General features: G+C 36.2%; 3 protein-coding genes across 3 annotated transcripts in view; 1 reads left to right on the top strand and 2 right to left on the bottom strand.

The window, feature by feature from the left end:
- Window positions 1–26723, bottom strand: part of LOC141342407 (uncharacterized) — a 226404-nt gene that overhangs the window by 71562 nt on the left and 128119 nt on the right. The gene's annotated exons all lie outside the window — the stretch shown is intronic.
- LOC141341737 (uncharacterized) lies at window positions 7930–15603 on the top strand. Its single transcript, XM_073846427.1, has 16 exons — window positions 7930–9108; window positions 9275–9380; window positions 9891–10108; window positions 10360–10491; window positions 10678–10845; window positions 10959–11095; window positions 11473–11584; window positions 11672–11752; window positions 12407–12587; window positions 12719–12808; window positions 12941–13018; window positions 13407–13467; window positions 13942–13980; window positions 14067–14254; window positions 14372–14556; window positions 14662–15603. The coding sequence occupies exons 1-16, from the start codon at window positions 8686–8688 to the stop codon at window positions 15061–15063; spliced, it is 2601 nt and encodes an 866-aa protein (XP_073702528.1). The 5' UTR covers window positions 7930–8685; the 3' UTR covers window positions 15064–15603.
- Window positions 18838–24950, bottom strand: LOC141329593 (uncharacterized). The gene is made up of 8 exons (XM_073835476.1): window positions 24795–24950; window positions 24059–24212; window positions 23867–23953; window positions 23059–23229; window positions 21597–21659; window positions 20876–20947; window positions 20663–20734; window positions 18838–19283 (listed from the first exon to the last, which is right to left on the bottom strand). The coding sequence occupies exons 1-8, from the start codon at window positions 24948–24950 to the stop codon at window positions 19102–19104; spliced, it is 957 nt and encodes a 318-aa protein (XP_073691577.1). The 3' UTR covers window positions 18838–19101.

Below are 26723 nucleotides of genomic sequence, written 5' to 3'. Positions count from 1 at the left end.
ACCTTTTGCTTATGGAGTTAAAGTTAAGCAGAGTTGACTCTGGCAAATTTAAATATGTACACACTTATTCCCCCTCTCGTCGCTTCACACTCCAGTCCAGCAGGTGGCGCTAAAACACATGCGTTTGTTTGCCAAACACCTTTAAACCTCAGAGGAAGAAGATTAGTTTAAACGTGAGTTGTTGTTTTGTCGTGATGATAGGAACTGTTAGTTGAAATGTACTACTTCTAAATAAAAAAATACTAAATTGAATCAGATCAGTAAATAACGTTACCTATAATATTCTCATGTGACTAAGTTCTGAACCAAGCAGGAATATCTGGAGGAGTATCCGCTGAACTGAGATCTGCTGCTGTCAAGATGGTGTTTGTTAAAGAAGAGACTGAACTAGAACCCTGGAGAATAAAACAAGAACCAGAAATCTTGAAAATAAAACAAGAGGAACCAGAACCACGGAGAATTAAACAGGAGGAACATGGAGGTCGGTGTTTATTCTTCATTTCTCTTTAATGAGTTTGTGGTATTTTAAACTAACCAATGTTAATTATTTTTAAATAATGCATTTTTAAATGCATCTGTTTCATTATGTTTATCGTTATTTGTGCATCTCTACAGTTTACTCTAAAATACTGAATATCAGGAATATCACAAACTGAGTGCAGACCCTGAGTACTAACCTATGCTTTTTTTTTAACATAACCATAAATTGTTTTGTTCAATTTTTTTTAAATCACAAGAATTGAACTCTTTCATTAGAAACAAACCCTACATTTAATAGTTGAATAAATTTACAGTATGAACCTTAGATGAACTATGATAGCAAGAAATATATATATATATATATATATATATAAAACAAATAATTCAATAATCACAACCTAGGTGAAGTGGTCAATTAACTGAGGTCTTGATTTTATCATCCAGCCCTATGTCCACAATTATACCATGATTTTCTTTTCAGTCAGATTTTGTCATTCCAGAGTGCTCTGTTTTTTGTTGTTGTTTGTTTTAATGAGTTACTAAAAATAACCAATTTCAATTTTATTTCAGAGATGTTAATTCATATTAAAACTGGAGAAAAACCTCGGGCTTGCTCTCAAACCAAACAGAAAAAAATGAAGAAAACAACAGCCCAAAAACATTTCACTTGCACTCGCTGTGGAAAGACTTTCACAAGCAAAACAAGTCTTGACCATCACGTGAGAGTTCATACTGGAGAGAAGCTATTTACTTGTGATCAGTGCGGGAAGAGTTTTGCAAACTCATCAAACCTTAAGCATCACATGAGCATCCACACCGGAGATAAACCTTATCAGTGTTCACACTGCGACAAGAGATTCAGACAGTCATCATATCTGAAAGAACACAGGAGGATGCACACTGGAGAGAAACCGTACACGTGTGATCAATGCGGGAGGAGTTTTGCACAAAATAATGGCCTTGTGGCACATATGAAAGCTCATACAAAAGAAAAAATGTTCAGATGCGATCAGTGCGGAAAGAGTTTGAAATGCAAATATAAACTTGAGCTTCACATGAGGATTCACACTGGAGAGAAACTGTGTCCCTGTGAACACTGCGGGAAGAGTTTTACAAACTCATCAAATCTTAAGAATCACATGAACATCCACACTAGAGAGAAGCTGTACCCATGCGATCAATGCGGCAAAACATTTTTGTGGGTTTCAAGCCTGCAGAGACACCAGACAATTCATACACAAGAGAAGCCACATTCGTGTCATGTGTGTGGAAAGAGTTTTTCGTATCTACAAAGTTTGAAAGTGCATGAGAAAACACATACTGGTGTGAGAGACTACATGTGCTTTGAGTGTGAGAAGACTTTTACTACAGCGGACTGTTTAAAAAAACACCAGAGGATCCACACTGGAGAAAAACCTTATAAGTGTTCACACTGCAACAAGAGATTCAGTGATTCAGGATTTCTGAAAACACATGAGAGGATCCACACTGGAGAAAAACCGTATCAATGCACTGCATGTGGGAAGTGTTTCAATCAATCATCTTCTCTACACAGACACATAAATAACAGTCACAATAAGTAGATCATCTTTCATGATTGATACAGCATCCTCACCAAATGTGAAAGAATAATGCATCAAGCAATAGCATATTATGTGGATAAATCTGTAAGATTACAAGTGTCATGACAAAGAAACATGATCTAAAGTTTTCACAGCAGATCCAGCAATGGATTTCTTCCCCAAAGAACATTGTAATGTTGCTTCACAATGTAAATGGTATCATTGTTTTTTACGAGTTTAACATGGCGTTCAATTGTCTTATAATTCATGGCTCACTTGTAGTTTGCTTACTTTTTTTCGCGAAGAAAAGCAGCTTTTGGCAAACCCTCCTTGTTCAGGAACCTTTAAGACTTGCAAGAGAGCTGGGATTTATTTTCAATTTAGTTCTTCATTCTTGCTTTTAAAACAAGTAGCTATTACATGTTATACAACAGTTCTTTCTGGGTTTGGTTTGACTGAATTGACCCAGTCAGTCAGAATGATCTGTCTTGTTGTTGTTTATTAAATATTGTTATTCAATAAATAATTGATTGCGGATTAGTTATTTGTTGATTGTTTATTTAAACCAAATTTGGCAAAAAACAGGTTAATGTAGAGCACCGGATAACTTATATTGTGACATAGGCAAATACATTGTTGCTGTCAGCCGGAAACTTCCAATGATCCCCTTAAAAACATTATATACAGATACATTTATATAAATGGTAACATGTCACAAAAAGGTTCAGTAGTTAACATTACTTAACTAGTTTAGTTATCATGTCTACTTACATAATATTTCTACAGTATTAAGTAATCTTACTGTTATTTCAACATTTACTGATTCATTATTAAAATCAAAAGTTGTGTTTGTTAACATTAGTTAAACTTTGAAGTTTAAGCATTAGTGCACTTTAAACTAAGAATGAACGACTATTTTCATTAAAACCAGGCTGGTTGGCTGGTTTTAGAAGGGATTTGGCCACTTTTCCAGGCTGGGAAACCACCAGCTAATACCTGCAGCCTGGCCAGGCTGGTAGACCAGCTAAAACCAACTATTCCTTTTTTTTTTCTTTTCTTTTCAGCAGGGATATTATCAACATTTCACCAAAATCAAGTTCAAATACGAAGTTCTTGACCAGAGAATGTTTTTTCCCGTCATTACCGCCACATCAGAAGCAGTTCTTGCATTGCATTTTTCATGAACTTAATAAAGTTTCTTTCTGTTATTTGGCTAAAATCCCCAGTGAAAAAAATAGATAAAACCAGCCTAGGCTGGTAGGCTGGTTTTAGCTGGTCAGCAGGCTGGTTTTAGAGGGGTTTTGGCCACTTTTACAGCCTGGCCAGGCTGGTCTTAGCTGGTCAGACTGGGAAACCACTAGCGAAAACCAGTCTGACTAGCCTAGCCAGGCTTGGAGATCAGCTAAAACCAACTACATCCAGCTTAAACCAGCCAACCAGCCTAGGCTGGTTTAAGCTTTTTGTTTGTTTTTTTTCAGCAGGGATATTATTAACATTTCACCAAAATCAAGATCAAATACGAAGTTCTTGACCAGTGAATGCTTTTTTCCCGTCATTACCGCCACATCGGAAGTAGTACTTGCATCGCATTTACATTTTCATGAACTTTCATGATTTTTCTGTTATTTGGCTAAAATCCCCGGTGAAAAAAAAACAGCTAAAACCAGCCTAGGCTGGTTGGCTGGTTTTAACTAGTCAGCAGGCTGGTTTTACAGGGGTTTTGGCCACATTTCCAGGCTGGCCTGACTGGTAGACCAGTTAAAACCAACTACTTCCAGCTTAACCCTCTGGTGCTCTTCGGTCACTTCTGACCGAAAAATTTTCTGTTTTGAATTTTTAAAAATCACAGCTTAATCGGAATGATATGAAACTCGGTGACTTTTATGCCATTTGAAATGTCAACACAAAAAAAAATTGAGGGCATGATTCAAGCAGGCTAAGTGGTCGTAAAATGACCGACCATAGGAAATGAATGGGAAATCGACAAAAATACAAATATTCAGAGAATTTTTGTGTGTACAATCTACAAATCCTCCACAATGCTGAAAAAAGTACACAGCAGTGAAGGGGTGACACTCTAAAACATACCCATTCATAAACACACCCATTCACACACACACACACACACACACACACACACACACACACACACACACACACACACACACACGTTTGTTTTTGTGAATTGTGGGGACATTCCATAGACGTAATGGTTTTTATACTGTACAAACGATATTTGCTATCACCCTACACCTTCCCTACACCTAAACCTAGCCCTCACAGGAGACTGTGCATATCTTTACATTCTCAAAAAAACGTATTCTGTATGATTTATAAGCCTTTTGAAAAGTGGGGACATGGGCAATGTCCTCATAAGTCACCCTCTCCTTGTAATACCTATGTCATACCCATGTTATTACACCAATTTGTGTCCTGATATGTCACAAAAACAAAACACACACACACACACACACACACACACACACACACACACACACACACACACACACACACACACACACACACACACATTAATATACACACCTCTATTCGGTCACTTTTGACCAAAAAAATTTCGGTTTAGAATTTTTCAAAAAATCACAGCTTCATCAGAACAGTACCAAATTCATTGACTTTTATGGCATTTGCAATGTGAACACACATAAAAAATTAGGGCACGATTAAAAAAAACTAATAATAAAATAAAAACTTGTGCTCTTCGGTCTAAAATGACTGACCATTGGAAATGAATGGGAAATTGACAAAAATACAAATATTCAGAGAATTTTTGTGTGTACAATCTACAAATCCTCCACAATGCTGAAAAAAGTACACAGCAGTGAAGGGGTGACACACTCTAAAACACACCCATTCACAGACACACACACACACACACACGCACACGCACACACACATACCACTAATATACTCACCTCTATTCGGTCACTTTTGACCAAAACATTTTCGGTTTTGAATTTTTTTTTAAAATCACAGCTTCATCAGAACGCTACCAAATTCAGTGACTTTTATGGACACACATAAAAAATGAGGGCACGATTCCAAAAAAAAAAAAAAAAAAAAACTTGTGCTCTTTGGTCAAAAATGACCGACATCAGGAAATGAATGGGAAATCGACAAAAATACAAAAATGTACAGAATTGTTCTGTCTCTTTCTCACACATCCACACACACACGCACAAATGAACTGAAACACAGCAAATTGAGAAGATGTAAAATAAAATAAAATATATGTATAAAACATTACATATCCAGAGTGCAAAAGACACTCTCTTGCATATACAAAAAATTAACACTTCAAATCATATTTATAACAAAAAACTATCCCAAACTGGATATGAAAGTCTTTGAGATTGTTTAAATGTATGTTCAACTATTCCACCTAATAAAAATGCTGAATCAATTGTCTAAAAACAACTAGGCAATTCACAACTGCTTTGTAGAGAACTATACAGGCATCAAGTTACACCTGCCATTACAGATGTTTTTCTCGTTTTTTACCAACAGATGGAGCTAATCTGCCTTCAAAAATTAGTGTTGAATGGCTGAGTCTCTATTTCAACCTGAAATACTGCACTCATTAAAAAAAAAATTAAAATAATTTTTTTTCATTATTCTCAATGGCAAAAAATGGATATTAATTACAGCATAAATATTCATTATTACCACAAAACCCTCTCAAAATGCAAAATAAAAAAGAAAAAATATTATTAAACCAAAATGAATTGGAATGGTTTTACTGAAAAAATTACAGGATGTGTTACAGGTGTCCGGTCACTTCTGACCGCGAAGAGCACACGTGTGACTGCAAAACGAAGAGCACCAGAGGGTTAAATCAGCTAAGACCAACCGGTCAGGCTGGGAAACCACCTGCTAAAGCCAGCTACTTCCAGCTAAGACCAGCCAACCAGCCTAGGCTGGTTTTAGCAGTCTTTTTTTTTTCAGCTGGGGTATCACACAAGATATTTGGCTGTCATAAATGCACTCTTCTCCGCTCCTGAAATACAAAAAAAGCCTTTATAAATGTAGTGTTTCTTAAGTAAAGAGAATGCTGTACTTATTCAATTAACAGTTCAGTTCAACTTTATTTACCTTCAGACTGCGATCAAGCAAAGATGCTCCAAACTGCACGCAGCATTTCATTCACGAGAGAGGCTGGAGGAATAATGAGGTTTGACTGACAGTTTGAGGAGCCAATGGCGTTATGAAGTTTAATGGCGGTGGCGTCGCTTACTGATCCAGGAGCAGTGATCCTTAGCAGTTCTATTTCCGATATTTTGCTTTGGAAAGTGTAGCTTTTATTGATGCTACCACGCTATTTGATCAAAAAAAGAGCTTCGCAAGTGAAAAGCTATTCGATTCAGAAAACAGCGACGCTACTGCCCAACACTGATTGTTGTTCCCTATTTACTTGTTCTATTTATATTCTTTTATACCATGTTTTGTCTCGTCACTGTCATTCTGTTGCACTGCAGAAGCTTCTGTCACAAAAACAAATTCCTTGTATGTGTAAACATACCTGGCAATAAAGCTCATTCTGATTTTCTGTGTAATAGCGTTCTAATGTACAGACCAAATAATGAACATTGATTCAACTTTGAAATTTGATTCATGACCGATTCTGACCTTTACAACCAATTTTTTACGACATTAAATCAACATCTACTTGCTATCTGGGTCTTTTGCTTGTGGATTTATTTATTTTTTTAGTGTAAATTGCAAACATATCTTGGTGGTGGCTTTTAGAGCTTATCTAAATATTGACAGGTTTACTGCTGTCTGGCGCCAGAACACTTGGTTAAAAATTGGTTCAAATTGTTTCCTGGGTGCTGCTGCCAACGTTAAATTTATAATAAAGAATGCATATATCATTAATTGAAAAGAAGATCATGTTCTTGTTTCTTTCAGAAGTGGTTAAATTTAATTTCCAGATAAAGGCACTATATTTCACAGAAGTTAAATCTGTCCATATTGCATGTTCATACCTTAATAGCATTCATATTAACAGATTCACAGATGAAAACAAGAAGTACATTATTTTGAAATGTAACTAAACAATTCAACTAAACTCATTTTAGTTGAGTAAACTTACTGTAAATTTGGCGAACTAAAATCTCATATGTAGTGGACTTTAGGTAGAATAAAACAATTCAGATGACTAAATTATCACTAAAAAGCTTCCTTTACATGTGAAAGTGTTTCTACACTAAGGACAGGTGACAGGCTTTTCTGAAGAGTGAATACGCAGATGAACATTAACTTTTCTTTGAACAGTCATGGAGGAGTATGAAAAAGTAGGTTTTCAACATAAATCAAAACGGCGGACAGGACGTTTGGTGGTATAATTGGTATCTATATTGTCTGCATGACCCAAGGATAATTTTGAGATCACATTTATTACAATAGGCTAATGCATTCAAAATGTATTCGCATTTTTGCAACTTTCATAATTAATGTTTAATGAATAGTTTATTACTTTTGACCAAAAGGTGGCGCTGTTACCAAATTGATGTGTTGTGATCAGTGTGAGGTGACAATGGCACATACAAACTTTGGTGGAAATATCTCAAAGCTTTGCCGAGATAGAGCCGCAGATGCACTCTGGCATCTATCTAGCAAATTTGTTGATGCGCTAAACAAAACCTTTTTTATAACGACAAGAAATCCATAACTTTTTCCCAGTATGGTCTGAAGATGATCTGAGTCAAATTTGGTGCAAATCGGACCAACAGTCTAGGGGAGTTCGAAAAAGTAGGTTTTCAACATGAATCAAAATGGCGGACAGGAAGTTTAACCAATTTTGGTTAATTTTGACATGACCCAAGGAATAGTTTGAGTTCACTTAAATTACCACCCGCTTCGAATGTTATCACTCGATTGAATGGGCGTTATCAGTGGTTATCAGCTGATAGATATGGGCCAGTAGGGGCCTGCTGCGCCTACTGGTAGGCTCAGAAGGCTGTTATCATCCATCCACATGGTTAATCAGCTATACTAATAGAGAAGACTCCAGATCCAGTCCTAGAGGAATCCAGTTCACCGGTAATCGGAAATCTATTGGATGACGCGGGAACGTCGCGGCCGCGCAGTTTTTCCGGTGGACATTTGCAGGTAAGATCATTGAAATGAGCATGTAAACTGTAATTAATTAGTCAATAAGCCACAACAATACAGAAAATGTGTTTTAAGGTGGTGTGACATGAGTGTTGACATGAAATAACCGTGTTGCAATTGCGTATGTAAACGTTATATATTACGTTATAAGCCTGTCGTTACTTTATATGTTTTATGTGAGCATTAGCGGTACAAATTAGCATGTTTTTCACGTGTCCGAAGCTAATGGGGAAATTTAGTTTACTAGTTAAACGCAAAATTAGCCTGTAAAAATGACTTATTTTTGCGTATTGCCTATCTATCTATCTATCTATCTATCTATCTATCTATCTATCTATCTATCTATCTATCTATCTATCTATCTATCTATCTATCTATCTATCTTCTCAGGCACCATTTCCATCATCTGCATCCCATGTTCACTGATGTGTTTCTGTCTTTTAGGCTGAGATTAGTAGTACATGTTGCACTTTGCTTTATGTAGTAATTGCCAAATTTTTTAATTTCAGATATGGGAAAAGCAGTTAAAACCACACGTTTCAGGAATGTTAAGATTAAGGTGGTGAGGAGGTGTATCACTGGCCCTGCAAAGGTGTCTTACCTTAGTCAAGGTCTTCCCCAGCCCGACTCCAAACAGACCCACCCTTCAGACCCCTCTACATCTGAACCTGATGAAGTGGCACCGAGCTGTAGTTCATGTTCTGAGACTGCATACAGTAAGGCAAAGAGGAGAGAGCTTCATGCCTGGGATGCAGTCAAGGATGAAATGCTTAAGGTGTCGTTTGAATGTTCAGCACCAATCACTACTCAGTGTGTTGTCTGCCTAGAACATGCTGATTATAGGTGCATTGAGTGCAGCACCACTGCAGTGTTTTGTGAGGCTTGTCTGAAGAGGACTCACAGAAATTCACTGCATCTTCCTGATAAGTGGAATGTAAGAACAATACAATGCAGTCATACATACAAACAGCAAACTCACAGTAATTGCAAACAGATTCATTAGATTATTCGAATTGTTTTAGCACTACATAGTTTCAACTGTTAGTGTACCAAGTTTGTTGTTTTAAAAACATTGTTAGAGCTATCAGTATTTCTTACAGAATGCCTTCTATGAGCCATCCTCCCTGGGGTTATTCCTGTATTTACCTGAAGGCCATGATGCCCATGCTGCGTACACAAAGGACATGAAGGTCATTGTCAGCACAGGTTTGTCATTTTACATGATCTTAATGTATTTAATTTTCTTGACAGGTTAAGGAATCTAATTCTATTTCATGTGGAATAAGATATATTTGATAATAATATATAATAATGATAATATAATATAATAATATATGATTTCCTATAAGGTTTTAATTAAATTTGTGAAATTTTTTTGAAAATTCCAATCTGTGCCTGTTTGCTGATTCCAACAATAACAAACAATCCCCCAGTTTTAACAGAAAGCAAATTGTACTGATATATCTTAAAATATGTCAGTGCTATTGTTTTGTCTCAAGATTCAAAACAGTAATGTTTTTTGTAGTGTACGTTTATTAAAGTTACTTAAATATCCTAATTGAACTAAAACCTAATCCTGGTTTAGGCTAACCCCTGTCTGTGAAACTGGCCCATTAAGTTGACACACTCAGGTGATTTTATTCTATGCTGATATGATAGTCTCTATAGTAGTACTTGGTTATGTTTTTATTTTATTTTTCTCTTTTTATGTGTCAGGGCGGCTCTGCACCGTCACAGTCAGTATGTGTGCGTGTGAACCAGAAACCTGCACGCTGCTGAGGTATGGGCTCTGGCCAGCAACAGCCGACAAGCCCCAGACAGCCTTCTCCATCCCTCTGCTAGAGCTTTTTGTTTGTCTGTCACTGGAGTGTCAGGTTTCTGTTGAGGGTTTTTGCAACACTCTGCGCTGGAAAAATAACCTCACTCTTGCAGAGGTAAGTCAGTTTGCAGAGGTCAGTTTGAAGTCTGACGAGTCCATATAGATGTGAAAATTACACCTTTCTTGATTGTACTACACCATTTATTATAACAACTAAAAGTAAACAGTTATGGAACCATCTAGGATTGTATAGTTGCAAAAGTATTCTTGTTATTTTTCTATAAAATAACAACTTCTGAGTGAACCACCATCACCAGATGTTAGTGTACGAAATAATGTGTTCACTGATTGCTGCTTATACCGCAGGTTAACACACTCTACAGAGCCTTGGTGGGAGAATCCATATCCCATTTTAGGCATCACCACTTCCGAAAAAGAAGTTTGGTAGATATTTGCCCAGAGTTAGATGATGGGACCAAATGCCCAGCATGTCCAAAGGTTGGTTCTAGTTCCATGGTTCTTGTTTGATTAACCTGATTGCATTTTTCATGACTCGGCATTGAATTGATATCTGCAAAATTAGTTATTTTTTGTATAAAGTATTATAATAAAATAGTAATAGTATAAATGTATAAACCTGGTGCAGATACAAAACCAGTATTACTGTAAGTGTTTGTTTTCCAGGCTGATGGAGATATGATTGTGGCATTGGATGCCAACTTTGGCCTTGTGAGGAAGCAAAGCTCAGGTACAAGTGCGGTTGAGCCATTACATGGAACCCGCATGTTTGTTGATGAAAAGGATGTAGAGGAATACCTGCTATCACATCTTGACAGCTCAAAGCCTCACGAGGTTAGTCATAGTTGTAGAATTTCATGGATTGAGTCCAAGAAATATTTATTTAATAATTTGTGAAAAAAGATCATTATTCCTCCCGTAAATCTATGTTTTCCTTAAATCTTTAGGACTGCAGTAACTTCAAGGCTGGCAACGTGCTGAGGTCACAAAAACAAGCAAAGAAACTTGATGTTACAGGAGTGTTTGGAGCCTCTTGTCGTCATGAAATGCCCCTAATGTTTGTCAACATGAGCCAAGGAGAAAGGCAAGTCTATGCCACAGTAGTGACATCTATTGACCCAGTGTTCCAGAATGATAATTAACCTTTTTGATTCTACATATTCATAAAATGCGTAGAATAGCATGACCCTAACATAAGACATATTTTATTTGTTTTTTATTTGTTTTTACATTTAACATGGAGATTCAAAAACATTACAAAATTTTAACTTTACCACTATTCTATAATCTTCACTAATATAAGAAACATGAAAATTGTTTGGATCATTTTGAGTGCCCTTATTGAGTATTTAGGTATTGAATTTGATGCTGGAGATTGTTTGTATAATTATTTTTACTTTTCCTTAGTATAAAGTGTCACCATTCTATTTTTTTTATTTCAATCTTTTTGTGTTGAAATAGATTAGCCTATCCTCTGTACGTCATTGATGAGCTACTTCAAAGATGTGAGGACAAGAACATACACCTGCGAGTAGTCTATGACATTGCCTGTGTTGTTGCCTCACATTTGCACGTAAGTATTTTTTTCTGTGTAAAACTGAATTATTGTTTTGAGAAAAGACACATTAACTCAAAATTGTGCCATACTGTGTTCAATCAGAAATCAGGGGAGGGCATACCACACAACATCTCTTTGGCCATACCAGCATTTCATGTTTATGGACACAAATTGCCCTGCCAGGTAATTCATTTACTTTATAGAGACATCAGGACCTGTGGCACACATCATTCACTCCTTGTTTGGCCTCCATTTTCCTGTCTGTCAACTGCACAGCTGAAATTAAGTAGATATGCTGAAAAATTGCACCGTTTAGGACTATAAAGTGGAAACCTCTTATCTCAAATCTGTCTGGGTCAAAATAATCACTATAAGCAGATGATTGTTACAACCTTGTTTTCTTTTTCTTTATTTTTTTATGCAGATTACATTTGTATAATTATTACATAAATATAAAGTGATAAAACGAACAGCTTCGCTATTTTTACTGATTTAAAGATAAAATAATACAAGTTGCACCAAGGCCCTCTTCTGCTCCAAGCCCTGTCTGAATGGTCAGGGTAAAAGCTACTCTACTCACCTAACATACAGTAGGCCTACCTGCTGTTGTGAGAGAGTAGGGATGATAATTATGCACCATAAAAGTCCCAAAAAAGCCAGCAGAGCAGGAACGGAAGGGCAAAATAACTCAGTTGACCACAACAGTGTGACTAAAGGAGAACCTCACATGACACACAACTGCACAGAGCAAGTGTATACACACACCACACACAATATGCTCAGTGTCATGCTCAGTGTCGCTGTCTGTGATATTCTACCACTTTGCTTTAATCGCAGATCAAGTATAGTACCAGGCGGCTTGATGGGTTTGGGCTCACAGATGGGGAAGGAATGGAAAGGCTGTGGTCTTTCCTCCGAAGATTTGCCAGAGTCACAAAGGAGATGACTCCATCTCACCGCCTTGACCTGTTGACTGATGCCCTTTTGCATTATGGACGGAGGAAATCAACTGACCTAGGTTTGTCCACTGCTGCATAACCTGTCAAAATTCTGTGCTGGTGGTTCACTATTTATACATTTTATATTTTCTGGAGTGAAGTTGATCACACACAAATTGGTCAGCATAAGTACATTAAACTGTCTTTGCAGAGATGCAGCTCCTGCAAAGACTAGACAAAGCAGAGAAAATATTGATTCTTGCTCAAGAAGAGATCTCATCTGTCATCAGAGAGGCACCAGGTAAACAATGCACATAAGAAGCAGGTAACAATAGTTGTAAATAGGAGAATTTTAGATTCTATTTACAAGCACATTGTGCACAGAGTATGTAGCATTGATGTTGTCTTGTTTCCTGTTATTTTTGTTGTCTAGTGTTGGTTTCTGAGGGAGACATGGAGAAATGGAAGAAAAGGGAGATGGAGCTAGCCCAGAAGAAACAGAAACCAATACGTAAGCAACTGAAGTGAATGTCTTGAATACTGTAAGACGGTCATGAATATTATTCGCAAAGAATATTGCAAATATGTTATACTTACCTTTTCATGTACAGTGATGAAATACAATCCTGTAAGCCAGGGGTGCCCATTCCTGTAGACTACCTACCTACCTGCAGACTTTTGTTCCAGCCCTGCTCCAACACAGCTGTCTGTAATTATCAAGTGCTATCTAAGAGATTAATTAGCTGGTTCAGGTTTGTTTGATAAGGGTTGGAGCTGAACTTTGTAGGATAGTAGATCAAGGAACAGGAATGGGCAGCCCTGCTGTAAGCTATGTGAAGAAGTAACATGAAATGAAGCACATTATTGGAGTAGTAATAATGTATTTATCTGTTCTCCAGACACTGTCTCTAGATGGAAAAGGGACTACATCATCAAGCTGATTCAGTTCTACAAGTCAAAGTAGGGGTTCAATGTGTTTATTTTAGACTATATGTGACCCTGGACCACAAAACCAGTCATAGGGTTAAATTTTACAAAACTGAGATATATACATCATATGAAAGCTCAATAAATAAGCTTTCTATTGATGTATAGTTTGTTAGGATAGGAAATTTGAAAATCTGGAATCTGAGGGTGCAAAAAAATCAAAACACTGAGAAAATCACCTTTAAAGTTGTCCAAATTAGGTTCTTGACAATGCATATTACTAATCAAAAATTGCATATTGATATATTTATAGTATATTTATAAATCTTAATGTAACATGATCTTTGCTTAATTTCCTGATGATTTTTGACATAAAAGAAAAATCAATAATTTTGACACATACAATGTATTTTTGGCTATTGCCACAAACATACCCCAGTGACTTAAGACTTAAGACTTTCTGCTTTTTTGTAATGCTTTCTGCTTTTGATTTTTTGTAATGTATAGATCTGGGACTCGTGAGTCATACGTGGAGTGTGAAACAGAGTAAGTAAGCAGTAATCTGTCTGTTACTGTTCTCTGATCAAGTGTGTAAATAACATTTAATAAGATTTATTTGTCAACCATTGTAGAATTGAGGACTCTCTGCTGAACCTGGAGAAAAAACACAGAATTGTGAGAAGATGGCAAGAATCTGATTCAGACTACAAGTCTACACTTAAAGATGTTGACTGTGAGCTCAGAGGCCAGCTGATCTCCAAAGCTAGAACTGAATCAAGGGAGAGAGCAGTCCTCCTCCATCTAAAAAGAAAATATCCAGGTAAAGTGCTGTGGATAAGTAGATACATTAAGACATTAAAATCCAACTTTTAAAAGGACTATAATACAAACTAATAAATTCATTGCTCTGCATGCATGTTTCCTAACTTTGCTACAGATGGGCAGGGCATTGCCATCAGATTGTCCAAACAGGTAGCCAGCTCCAACAAGAGACTGAGACAGGCAATAAAAGATTACAACAACATTCAGTGGCCACCACAGCAGAGCATCTTTCCTGCAACAATTGATTTCCAGGAAGCATGCGACCCCTCTTGGCATGTCTACTTCTGCTTTGATGACACTGTAAGTATAGTTACCTAACTGCTTACTAACCACAACTACCTGCCCATCATTTTAGAAACCACCTGGTAACATGACATAGCACTTTTTATTTCTTTTGTCTTCCAGATTGAAGAAGATAATGTTTCGAGGAGTCTAAAAAGGCGAGGGATTGATGCCCTTCATTTGAAGACTCGAGCAGCTGAGGAAAAGCGCATGCTTTACCAGGAAATGAGAACTGTAACGAAACACCTCCATCAGCAGCACGCAATTCTGTGCTCTGCCATCAAGGACACAGATCAGCCTGGTACAAAAGCCGCTCTTATCCAACGCCTCCAACAGCTGGAAAGAAAACGACATCAAGCCATTGTGATGTTTCAGCCACATGTACCAGACATTGTTCCTGCGAACAACCTCTACTTGTGTCAAGACCTCCCCATCTCTAGCATACAGACACTGGAATATAATGACGATGGTGAAAATGATGACAATGAGGACGACAATGAGGATGACAATGATATAGGACTGTAAACACTGGTAATGGCAGGACAGGGCCTGTAGGACACTAGCCTAAAATCCTCAGACTGTATATATGTATATTTGAGTGTACTGTATATTTTAGGCTGAAGTGCACAATCAATTCATAAACATTTTGAATCCAAAGAAAATATCCTGATCTCTGTTAACAGTCTGTCTTTCACCTGGTGCTGATTTTATCCTTGCTGTAAACACAGGTGATTTACTTTTCCAGTGTTGTCTGATATCATTATACTATGTGAAAAAGAATGTCTTAAAGAGGAAAATATATATGTTGCTGCAGAACATAGAAACCTTTCAGGGTGGTGGAGAAATATAATTATTTTACTGTCTTACTGGTGCAGACGTGTTGTTTTACTAGGTCTGATCTATTTTAAAGCTTAGGTACTGTATTTAAGCACACATATCGCCACTAGTCTGTATGAGTACAATATGTTTACCATATTGTGATATTACTTATTTACTGTGATGTATAAATGTGGTCAGTGTGTGAGGTTTTTTTTTTTTTTTTTTTTTGTGAGCTCACAAAACCAAACCCCCTTTGACTGAGTTGAAATGACAGTACAGTATTGAATCTTGAATCCTCTGAAGCAACAATACATTTGTAAAAAATAAAAGTGAACATACAGGTGTATTGACTCTACAATAAAGCTTTCCCACAATGAGTTGTAGCCATGTTTTCAGATATTGTCACAGCATTTATTCACATCACACTTGAAGTCAATGAAAAATAATGTACTTAAATGACGTCCAATGATTTTATAGTCATAATCCGCCAGACGGTGTGCAACATACAGTAGGTTCTTACATAACCGTTATTGAAATGCTTCAGATCCATGCCTATGTAGATGAACAGCTTTTTTTTCTTTTTCTTCTTCCCACTGGCTGCTTTCAATTTATTTTCACATTCTTCGTTCTGTGAATGTACTTTTTTTGTTTTATCTTTAGTTCGTTGCTATAGTGGTTGCTATTGACGCTGCTACCGCTGAAACCACGTAGCTTGCATGACGTATTTCCGCAGGAAAGTATTTTACACACTTTTTTAAATGATAATTTCAACATTTCCCCAAAGTAAAAAACAACAAACTGATAACTCAACAATACGATATGCTCACGTTAAGGTTATAACTTTTCACAATTTCTCCTTCGATTCTAAAAAATAAGTGGTAGCAGAAGGTTACGGAAGTGCATTGTGTTGTGGGCGGGGTTTGCGGGTTCTACTCCTATTTCGACTAAAATATCTTAAATAAACTAACATATTTATATTTTTTAACATAGATCATCTAGACACAGTGTAATTAATATTTTGGCTGTACTAGATATTTGATACATTCAGTCGATATATCTTTTTACAACCCTAATTTACAACCCTAATTTGCAAACCAGAAAAACTACAACCGTAGTGCTGATTTGTATCAAGCTGCATTGGTAGCTATAGGGAATTGTAGTTTTTAAAACAATAGTGTTTTTCTTAGAATTGGAGGTTGTAAATAGTGAGTTGAGAGTACAGTGAGGAGTTTAGGGGGATAGTAAATACATCTATGTAATCAGATTATAAATGTCTTATTTTTAAATGGGTTCAAAATAAAGTTAATTAATTTTTTAAAATACTTGACAGTGCCCCAAATTGTTGACTATATTTACATGATAACTGAGGACAAGAGCTCTCTATAACAGTTGATCCCATGTTTGTAGCCCCTTTTATTGCTTAATTATAAGCCTTCAAACATGCACCAAGGTGATGTTTCAAAAGTCAGTATTTCAAAACAGGAGCCATGTAGAATCTTAATACTTACATATGTTACTCTCAAGGTCAAGACCTTTCTAACAATGTATTTGGTTTAGCTCTACAACAAAATTTTAATTTTCTAATTTCACGTACACAAGCCATCTCGGGTGTAGTTTCAGAGAGCACTTTGAAGGCTCTATAGGTGTCGCCTATATAAAAATGAAGCTTGTTGTTTGTTTGATTGTTTCTGACTGTGTAAACAGAGGTACGACCCCACAACATGAGGAATACCTGGTCCACAAACACACAAACTCTGTGCATTTCTGTTTGGGACACACATGGCTTACAAAGGCTATATTAACATCTATGTATGTTAATGCTGCTATGATGGTTAAAAAAATGCCATTAAGAAATAAAACCATCTTCTACATCAGGGGTGCCCAATCCTGTTCCTGGAGATCTACTATCCTGCAAAGTTCAGCTTCAACCCTGATCAAACACACCTGAACCAGCTAATTAATCTCTTTGGTAGCACTTTATAATTACAGACAGCTGCGTTGGAGCAGGGCTAGAACTAAAGTCTGCAGGTAGGTAGATCTCCAGGAACAGGATTGGGCACCCCTGGTCTACATGATGGGTAGTCTTCTCTTACGTGTGGACTATTATTAGGCCTATTGGTAGTCAAAACCAAGAGTAGCCTACATCAGAGGTTCCCAATCCTGGTCCTGGAGGCACCCCAACACTGCAGATTTTGCATGTCTCCTTTCTCTGACACACCATTTTCAGGTCTTGGAGTTTCTAATAATGAGCTAATGACCTGCATCAGGTGTGTTTGATTAAGATGACATGCAAAATCTGCAGTGTTGGGGTGCCTCCAGGACAGGATTGGGAAGCACTGGCCTACATTATACATGACTCATTCCACCCAATGTGTGACATTTGCTTGTATCTCTTCAAAATCAAGCATATTTTTTCAACACAGAATCTAATGCTACACATATTTAACTATTCAAAATGTGTATTGGTTAATCATAGACAATTTTATTAAAGTTTTTACAAAGTTTCTAAGCAGACGATGGATGCATGTTTTCTCAGTCCAAGTTACCAAAACTCATGTGCCATAAAAAAGCATGTTTAATAGCATGCCCATTAATTTCTTTGTATTCACCTCAAGAAAGTTTTTTTTTTTTTAAGAAATGGTTGGTTATTTGTTCAAATAATTGATATTTGTAACAAAATTTTTTATTAAAAAGTATCAAAAGTTTGTATTAAGGCAAAGTGTATTTTAATAAAAAATGCAAAAACATTTTTTCATTTAAAAGAAGCCTGAAGTTTAAAATTTTTTAAATAATGTAATGTATTTAACAATATTGTATAAATTATGGCTCAAACAAACTGATAATTACAGTTGTTTAGCTTTATTCTTAGAAGAAAAAAATCGTAACAGAAATAAACACTTTGTAACAGGAATGAACACTAACAGGAAAGAGTGTCCAACTTCATTGATTATTTAAATCTGTGACCGTGCATGCACAACATCCCATATGTTCTGTCTCAAGCTTTGGGTCTGACTCTTCGGAGTCGTTTGTTCTTTAGTCAGATGACTTAAAGGCTGTATTGGTTACAGAAATTAGTTAATATTTCCCAAACTTCCTTACAAGCCTAGGCTCATGATGAATTTTGTGTTCTGACATAAACCATCTTTTTTAACAACCATTTTGCCAAACATCTCCCAGTGACAGCAGGAGTGATCATAACATGAAATCATACTGTGACCCACTGTTTTTAATATTATGGTAAGGTCCTTGCTAACACCCAGCCCTACCGAACCAATGATTAAACTGATTTATATATATATATATATATATATATATATATATATATATATATATATATATATATATATATATATAATATTAAAAAAACATGTAGACTTAATTCAGCACAATATCACTTTATTGCTCCATACAGGGCCCAGATTAAAGGAACAACATTGACGGTGCCAACAAAATAAAACAAAAAATAAAAAATCAGGGTGATTGAAAATAACAATACGATCACAGTTATTTTCCTACAAGTGAAGTGTAACCATTACAATAAATTTGCAGCAAGACTCATATAAAGTATATTTTAATGAAAAAGATGAAAATTCACTTAATACATTTTAAAACGTGTATATATGTATTATGTATTTTGTATGTGTCTGTGTGTGTGTGTATTTGTAAAGATGGTACAGACAACAAGTAACAAGATGCATCTTGGAATGCAGTAAATAGCATTTTTTCTAACACTGATGCGATGGTTCAGGGTGTTTGCATGGTGTTTTCACACTGGCAGTGAAGGCACATGTTCTTTTTAAAACCACATGCAGTGTGTGACCATGATTGGCACACTGTGCACTGTGACCATGAACGCCACTTCTTTGAAGCGTTCTTCTTCTTGTCATCGAAATGGACACTGCAGACACAGCACAAATTGCCTCCATCTACCAAAGGAAAAACACAAATATTTTGGAAGTTAAGCCAGTTAGTTGAAATCATACTCATCACCATATTCAAAGCAACACCTCAAAGGAAGCTTATTCATTTGTAACTGTTGCTGAATGAAAATGTGGGTACTGCACATCAATTCATCTCAGATCTTGCTGAAGCTCAATCATGAGATACAAGCAGGTCAACAAAGAAGAGTTCTTGGGTTCAATTTCAGAAATCAGCTTTGGTGTAACCCTGAAATAAGGAAAACTCTTGATTTTCCGTTTTAGAAATGGATGTAAATCAAACCTGAGACAGAGGGCTAACTCAATTTTAATTTCAGAAATCTAATCACTTTGTTCTTTAGCTGCTTCCAGAGCTCAACTTCACATTGATGCAGGTTTGTGATTACTAATTGTAAGGCCATACCTCGTACAGTCGTAGGCCAGCCTGCTGTAGCCACCTGTATTCTTGTACACGGGTGCATTATCATTTGTGACCCTGGACCACAAAACCAGTCTTAAGTCGCTGGGGTATATTTGTAGCAATAGCCATAAATACATTGTATGGGTCAAAATTATTGATTTTTCTTTTATGCCAAAAATCATTAGGAAATTAAGCAAAGATCATGTTCCATGAAGATTTTTTGTAAAATTCCTACTGTAAACCTATCAAAATGTAATTTTTGATTATTAATATGCATTGTTAAGAACTTAATTTGGACAACTTTAAAGGTGATTTTCTCAGTATTTTGATTTTTTTGCACCCTCAGATTCCAGATTTTCAAATAGATGTATCTCGGCCAAATATTGTCCTATCCTAACAAACCATACATCAATAGAAAGCTTATTTATTGAGCTTTCATATGATGTATACATCTCAGTTTTGTAAAATTGAACCTTATGACTGGTTTTGTGGTCCAGGGTCACATTTATCATTTAAAAAGCAATTGTTGATGTGCTCACCTCCTATCTCTGTGTTTGTATTGCAAAGAAATGTACTGGACAACACCCTTTGCATCCTCAAGATGTTTTTATACTTAACAGAGTTAGGAAAAAGGCTGCTTCTGTATTTAGGATGTTCTGCCTGGAACCTGCTGCTTGAAAGACTTAAAAGTAAATCTAGTTAAATGCTGTTTAATCCAAAATAAAAAAGTATTGGAGGCTGATTTGTCACAGTTTGCCACTGTCTAATGTTTTTTTCCCTTTTAACATATTTTAGTCTATGCTTTTGTTCCCATATCTGTTCTTACTGTAGTATTGTAATCTGTTGAAACTGCCTGTTTTTAATCTATGATGCAGCTGGTCTTGGCCAGGTCTACTCTGAGGAAGAGCTCATTCGTCTCAATGGGACTTCCTGGTAAATAAAAAATAACCACAAAATGGAAAGATACCTTTATCTACAGTCATCACGATGGCTACAGTAGTGTCTGTTTCTGAGCATTCGTCTTCCATCTGCTGTGCACCTAAAGCACATAAATCAGAACACCACAATAACAACTTTTTTAATACAAATTTTACATCTTAATTACAAATTCCTAATTCAGTTTGTCAGCATTTATACTGTCAATAGTTAAATAAAAAATAACCACAATGTGGAAAGATACCTTTATCTGCAGTCATCACGATGGCTACAGTAGTGTCTGTTTCTGAGCATTCGTCTTCCATCTGCTGTGCACCTAAAGTACAAAAATCAGAACACCACAATAACAACTTTCTTAATACAACTTTTAAATCATAATTACACATTCCTAATTCAATTTGTCAGCATTTATACTGTCAATTGTTAATTAGTAAATCCTTGATTAAAAATACAGTCCCATTACTTGCATATAAATCTCAACAGCCAATTCAAAGCGTAAAATGATCAGAATACCAACCTTACATATGCCGATTAATGTCACCTGGATAAATATTGTATTCATAAATTGTAATTTTCAAACAAGTGAGCTTTTCTCTTTGTATCAAATGTCAATGGCAGACTTCTCAGAACAGTAGTTTTATTTAAGCTCGAACTTAAAAAACAGATTTGTAGCATTTGGCCAAATGTATTACGATTACAAGAAATACCATTTTCACACATGGCCTCTAATATTTCTTCCACCGATTTCCCCTGGATGCCATCTGCTGTGTCTGTTGATTTCAAGACATTAAAACATCACACAAAGGTGAAAATGTCATTGTTTGATTTCATTTTATTATTTCAATAATGTGTACAGTGGTCAAATGTGCTGTGCAATGACCACAGTTACATTTCTAGTAAACTATGCTTCTTAAGTTTAATGTTATATATTTATTTAAAGCTAAAATAAAAACAACTCAGCTTACCTTCTGCATCCATGTGCTCTGACATCCCCTCTGCCATGTTGGTAGGGTTGCATTGTGCTGCATCTGATATGTTTAGGAAAAAAAAACACTTGTGTAGCATGAGCATAACAAATAATTGGCCTTCTTGAATTACTGCAGAAAAATAATTAATCACAGCAGAATCAAAGGAAGGTAACACTTTACAATAAGGTTCATTAGTTAAACATTAGTTAATGTATTAACTAACATGAACTAACCATGGCCAATACATTTGTTACTGTATTTACTAATCTTCATTAACATTAGTTAACGAAAATACAGTTGTTCGTTCATGTTAGTTCACACTGCATTAACTAATGTTAACAAGATTTTAATAATGTATTAGTAAATGTTAAAATTAACAAAAACCAAAGTTATGTGTTACATATGTGACCATGGACTACAAAACCAGTCATACGGTTCAATTTTACAAAACTGAGATGTATACATCATATGAAAGCTCAATAAATAAGCTTTCTATTGATATATGGTTCATTAGGATAGGACAATATTTGGCCGAGATACATCTATTTGAAAATCTGGAATCTGAGGGTGCAAAAAAATCAAAATACTGAGAAAATCACCTTTAAAGTTGTCCAAATTAAGATCTTAACAATGCATATTACTAATCAAAAATTACATTTTGATATATTTACAGTAGGAATTTTACAAAAAAACTTCATGGAACATGATCTTTACTTAATTTCTTAATGATTTTTGGCATAAAAGAAAAATCTAAAATTTTGACCCATACCATGTATTTTTGGCTATTGCTACAAATATACCCCAGCGACTTAAGAGTTCTGTGGTCCAGGGTCACACACACACACACACACACACACACACACACACATATATATATATATATATATATATATATATATATATATATATATATATATATTTTTTTCTTTCTTTCAGAACATGACAGATGGTTTCTCTAGATAAGACCCTTATTTCTCATCTGGTACTGTTTAAAGCCCTTTGAAGCTGCACTGAAATTGTAATTTTGACCTTCAACCGTTTGGGGTCTGTTGAAGTCCACTATTAAGGGTTTTTCATCAAAAACCTTATTTTCTTTTCGACTAAAGAAAGAAGGACATGGACATCTTGGATGACATGTGGGTGAGTAAATTATCAGGAAATTTTAATTTAAAAGTGAACTAATCCTTTAACAAAGACCCAACATGAGTAAGCACTTGGTGACAGAGGCAAAGAAAAACTTCCTTTTAAGAGGAAAAAACCTCAAGCAGAACCACGGCTCAGGGTGGGCGACCATCCGCCTCGACCAATTGGGGTGAAGGGACAGATAGAGATGCAATGGCCCAGCACTATACAAAGACTCACATATTCTTTAGTTAACTTATTTTCCCCACTTTGCATAGAGACAAATGGTCTGCCAAAACACAAGTGGAGAAACACAACCACTGGTGATGTCACTTACTTATTTTAAATGAAATCCCCTCAGCAGCTTTCAAAATGGCTTCCAATTGGTTTCTTCCATAAAAGGAAGGCTTCTTGAGGGTAAGGCTGTTGGGCAGTCCAGCAACTTGTATGGTCATGCCCTGATTCACCAGGGACTGGTAGGGGAGCCTTCCAGTACCTCCAGCCTCCTCTGAAAGACACAGGCACACACACACACGTTTTATGGGGACATTCCATAGGCGTAATGGTTTTTATACTGTACAAACCGTACTTTCTATGGCCCTACACCTACCCTACACCTAAACCTAGCCCTCACAGGAGATTGTGCATACTTTTACTTCATCAAAAAAACTCATTGTGCATGATTTATAAGCCTGTTTCCTCATGGGGACCTGAGAAATGTCCCCACAAGGTCAAAATCTACTGGTATTCCTATCCTTGTGGGGACATTTGGTCCCCGCAACGTGATGAATACCAGGTACACACACACACACACACACACACACACACACACACACACACACACACACACACACACACACACACACACACACACACACACACACACACACACACACAAACACAAACACACAAACACACATGTATGCACATGTTACACAAAGTTACACAGCTGGATAATTGTGACTCTCCCCTCTAGCTGCAAACATTCATTCTGGTAAGGTGTCATAATCTATTGGTTGATGAGCACATTAGATAAATTATTTATTTATTTGATAATAATGCCATGGATTCATGAAGGCATATTAGGTTATCAAGATAAGCAGTTTCTTTACATCAGCTTTAAAAGTATTTGAACATACACTTACTATATTTTTGGTTGAACAGATCTTGCACTTTTCCTACCAGCACACTGACTTGATCTTTAGTACTGGGTGTTATGGCTGAGGAGCTGGCTAAAGATGTAACAACAGACAACAATTAATTTCATAAAACTGTATTATGTATATTCACACTATTACGGGCCTGTGTCCATTTCTGTGGATTTTCATAAGCAATACCTTTGAAATGCAGTGCAAAGTTGTTCACTGTGTCCGTTGAGTCAAGGAAATCAGTGGCTCCTTTGCTGCTTAGTTCATACACCTCTAAGCTGGATTTTTGGCGGTCAAATGACAAAATGGCTGTTTCCACACCCAAATCCTCAAGCTTGGACACCTTTACAATATTAAGATAAACAAGACAACCACAAAAAATAGAAATATAATTGATTAAACACAAAATAGACAAAACCTACTTTTAAAAATCCAACACACACTAAAGGAACAGCTCATTACAGGGTTCGGCAATATATGAAAACAGTGTTGTCACACGTAGCAAATAAGTGGTCAGGGACCACCAGGGTTACATTAACTATACATTAACTGTGTTTACATAGAGTCCAATATCCAACTAATAATTTGACTCATAGCAATGTGTGACTACTAATGCTTCAATTGACCACCTTGATCTGAATAGACCAGCTTAACCAGTAGGAATTTAGTTTGAGAGGGTGGTATGAGCCTTTGACAATTTCTTCAATGTGAAAATATTTAATGTTGATAGCCTTTAAACAAAAATCAGCTGGAATATGTATTTGATAAGAATTAATTTGAAATTATATAAAAAAAAATCTACAGATAAACAATCCAGTTGTCTGTCAAACTGTTCTGCTCACATCACAATTGCTTTCACATCATTCTTGCATCGAATACTCTAATAATACCACTAATGCCAAGCAAATGAAGCCTCTATCCAAACCTCTAACTTTAGCTTCTTAAGGTGCATTTTAATTCGGGCGTCCCTCATTTCAGGGCTAAGGGCCTGCCCATGTGCCCTCAGTGCTGCTGCCTCTTCAATGTATTTATTTTTTTCATCTTCCCCCAATGTGGCCCACCTGCCCTTGATATCATTCATTGTGCCTAAGGAAAAAATAGTTGCACAGAAAACGTATTACTTTAGAGTCAGCATGTCTTTTTTTTAAAGTAAATTCATACAATGACAATCTGTCCAACACACTAATTTACTTGGGTTGTGAAACCCATTTCTCTATAACAACTCTGTTTAAACAAGATAACATGTAAAGTTGATGACCTGATGATTCTTTTTAAGACACACAGCAGTCTTACACTGATGAATGCAACTTGTAACCCTTGTAAAGCCCTGATGTAAACAGGGCTGCTATGTACAACAACAAACCATTTAGTTCAACAATTGAAAGCATCTGTTAAATATTGTCTCTCACCTTTGTTTCTCAATACATCTCTACAAAAAAGATTGTAAGGTGACAGCTCTCTGATATGAACTCTGGCCTTTGCTGGCCGGGGCTCAGAGGTAGCTTTTGTAATTATGGATCTTTTGTAATTACCGATCCAGTTCTGAAAAAGAAAAAAATAACAAAAGTATTAGACCAGGGGTGCTTAATCATGTTCCTGGAGATCTACCTACCTGTAGACTTTAGTTCCAGCCCTGCTCCAACACCGATGTCTGCAATTATCAAGTGCTACCTAAGAGATTATTTAGCTGGTTCAGGTGTGTTTGATCAGGGTTGGAGCTGAACTTTGTAGGATGGTAGATCTCCAGGAACAGGATTGAGCACCCCTGTATTAGACCAATTAAACTGAATTTTAACAAAACACTTAATTTATACAAGCAGTTCTTTAGAATGCTATATTTATTTGACACGTTGATTGTTAGTGTGGCACTAAAGTAAACCTTACTTCTATGACACTGGTGTCCAAACACGTAGCTGATGCAGCTCTTGCTATTAAGGGTGAGCCGACATGCTTCATTCCCTCCTTAAAAAAAGAAATCAAGGTCTCCCTTTGCTTTTCATTAATGTGCGTTCTCTCTTGTTGAATAAAAACAAAGAAAGAAAAAGCTAGTCAGTAATAAATCAGTAATAAAAAAAACAGTGTTGCAGATCATACCATCGTTCTCGGACACACTTGTCTAATGCTTCTAGATTAGCAACTGTGTAAGGCTTACCTCTCTGAGCCATCTTTAACCTAAAACATAAACAGAGAGAAACTTGCACAGACAGATTTGTGAATGGGCCCTCTCTCTAAACAGCCCAAAACCAATTTTGGATTGTTCAACATAGACATAATGCATGGAAGTAATAAAAGAAACTTACCACAGAACTCCTTTGCAACTTGCTGGAAATGGTAAATGGAGAAAAAAAAATTAGGTAAAGAGATATTAATGTTTCACAGGCAGGCAGACCTGTGACTTTGGGTTTTATTTTTCAAGTTCAATGTTGAGGACAGCAATATATGTGACACACAGAGACACCACAGTCTATTTACTTCTAATACATTGCCAGTGTTCATCTTTTGCATGAAATGTAATTGTAAGCTTCCTCATGTGGGATCAAATGCAGTCAAGCTTTATTTTAAATTATAGTGAAGATTCCAAACATACCAAAGAGCCATAAAATACGTCTTGGGTTTGAATGTTTCACTGAATATGAGTATGATATAGCTTCAGTGACACAATATATGCAATAAGCAAAAAATAAGTCTTTACAAATAAGTTTTTAAAATTTTTACAGGCTAATTTTGCGTTTAACTAGTAAACTATTTCCCCATTAGCTTCAGACAAATGAAAAACATGCTAATTAGCAACGCTAATGCTCACATAAATCATATAAAGTAAGGACAGGCTTATAACGTAATATATAACGTTTAC

Source organism: Garra rufa, chromosome 1 (assembly GCF_049309525.1).
Source record: "Garra rufa chromosome 1, GarRuf1.0, whole genome shotgun sequence".
Classification (NCBI taxonomy): Eukaryota; Metazoa; Chordata; class Actinopteri; order Cypriniformes; family Cyprinidae; genus Garra; species Garra rufa.
This window is presented reverse-complemented; position numbering and strand designations above follow the sequence as displayed.

Coding starts and splice junctions, on each gene's coding strand:
- LOC141341737 (XM_073846427.1), top strand. CDS start 8,686: ATGGGAAAAGCAGTTAAAACCACACGTTTCAGGAATGTTAAGATTAAG. Junction 10,846..10,958: donor ACAGCTCAAAGCCTCACGAG/GTTAGTCATAGT, acceptor TTAAATCTTTAG/GACTGCAGTAACTTCAAGGC. Junction 14,557..14,661: donor ACTTCTGCTTTGATGACACT/GTAAGTATAGTT, acceptor TTTGTCTTCCAG/ATTGAAGAAGATAATGTTTC.
- LOC141329593 (XM_073835476.1), bottom strand. CDS start 24,950: ATGAATGATATCAAGGGCAGGTGGGCCACATTGGGGGAAGATGAAAAA. Junction 24,213..24,794: donor TTAAGAAGCTAAAGTTAGAG/GTTTGGATAGAG, acceptor AATATTGTAAAG/GTGTCCAAGCTTGAGGATTT. Junction 23,230..23,866: donor TCTGTTCAACCAAAAATATA/GTAAGTGTATGT, acceptor TGTGTCTTTCAG/AGGAGGCTGGAGGTACTGGA.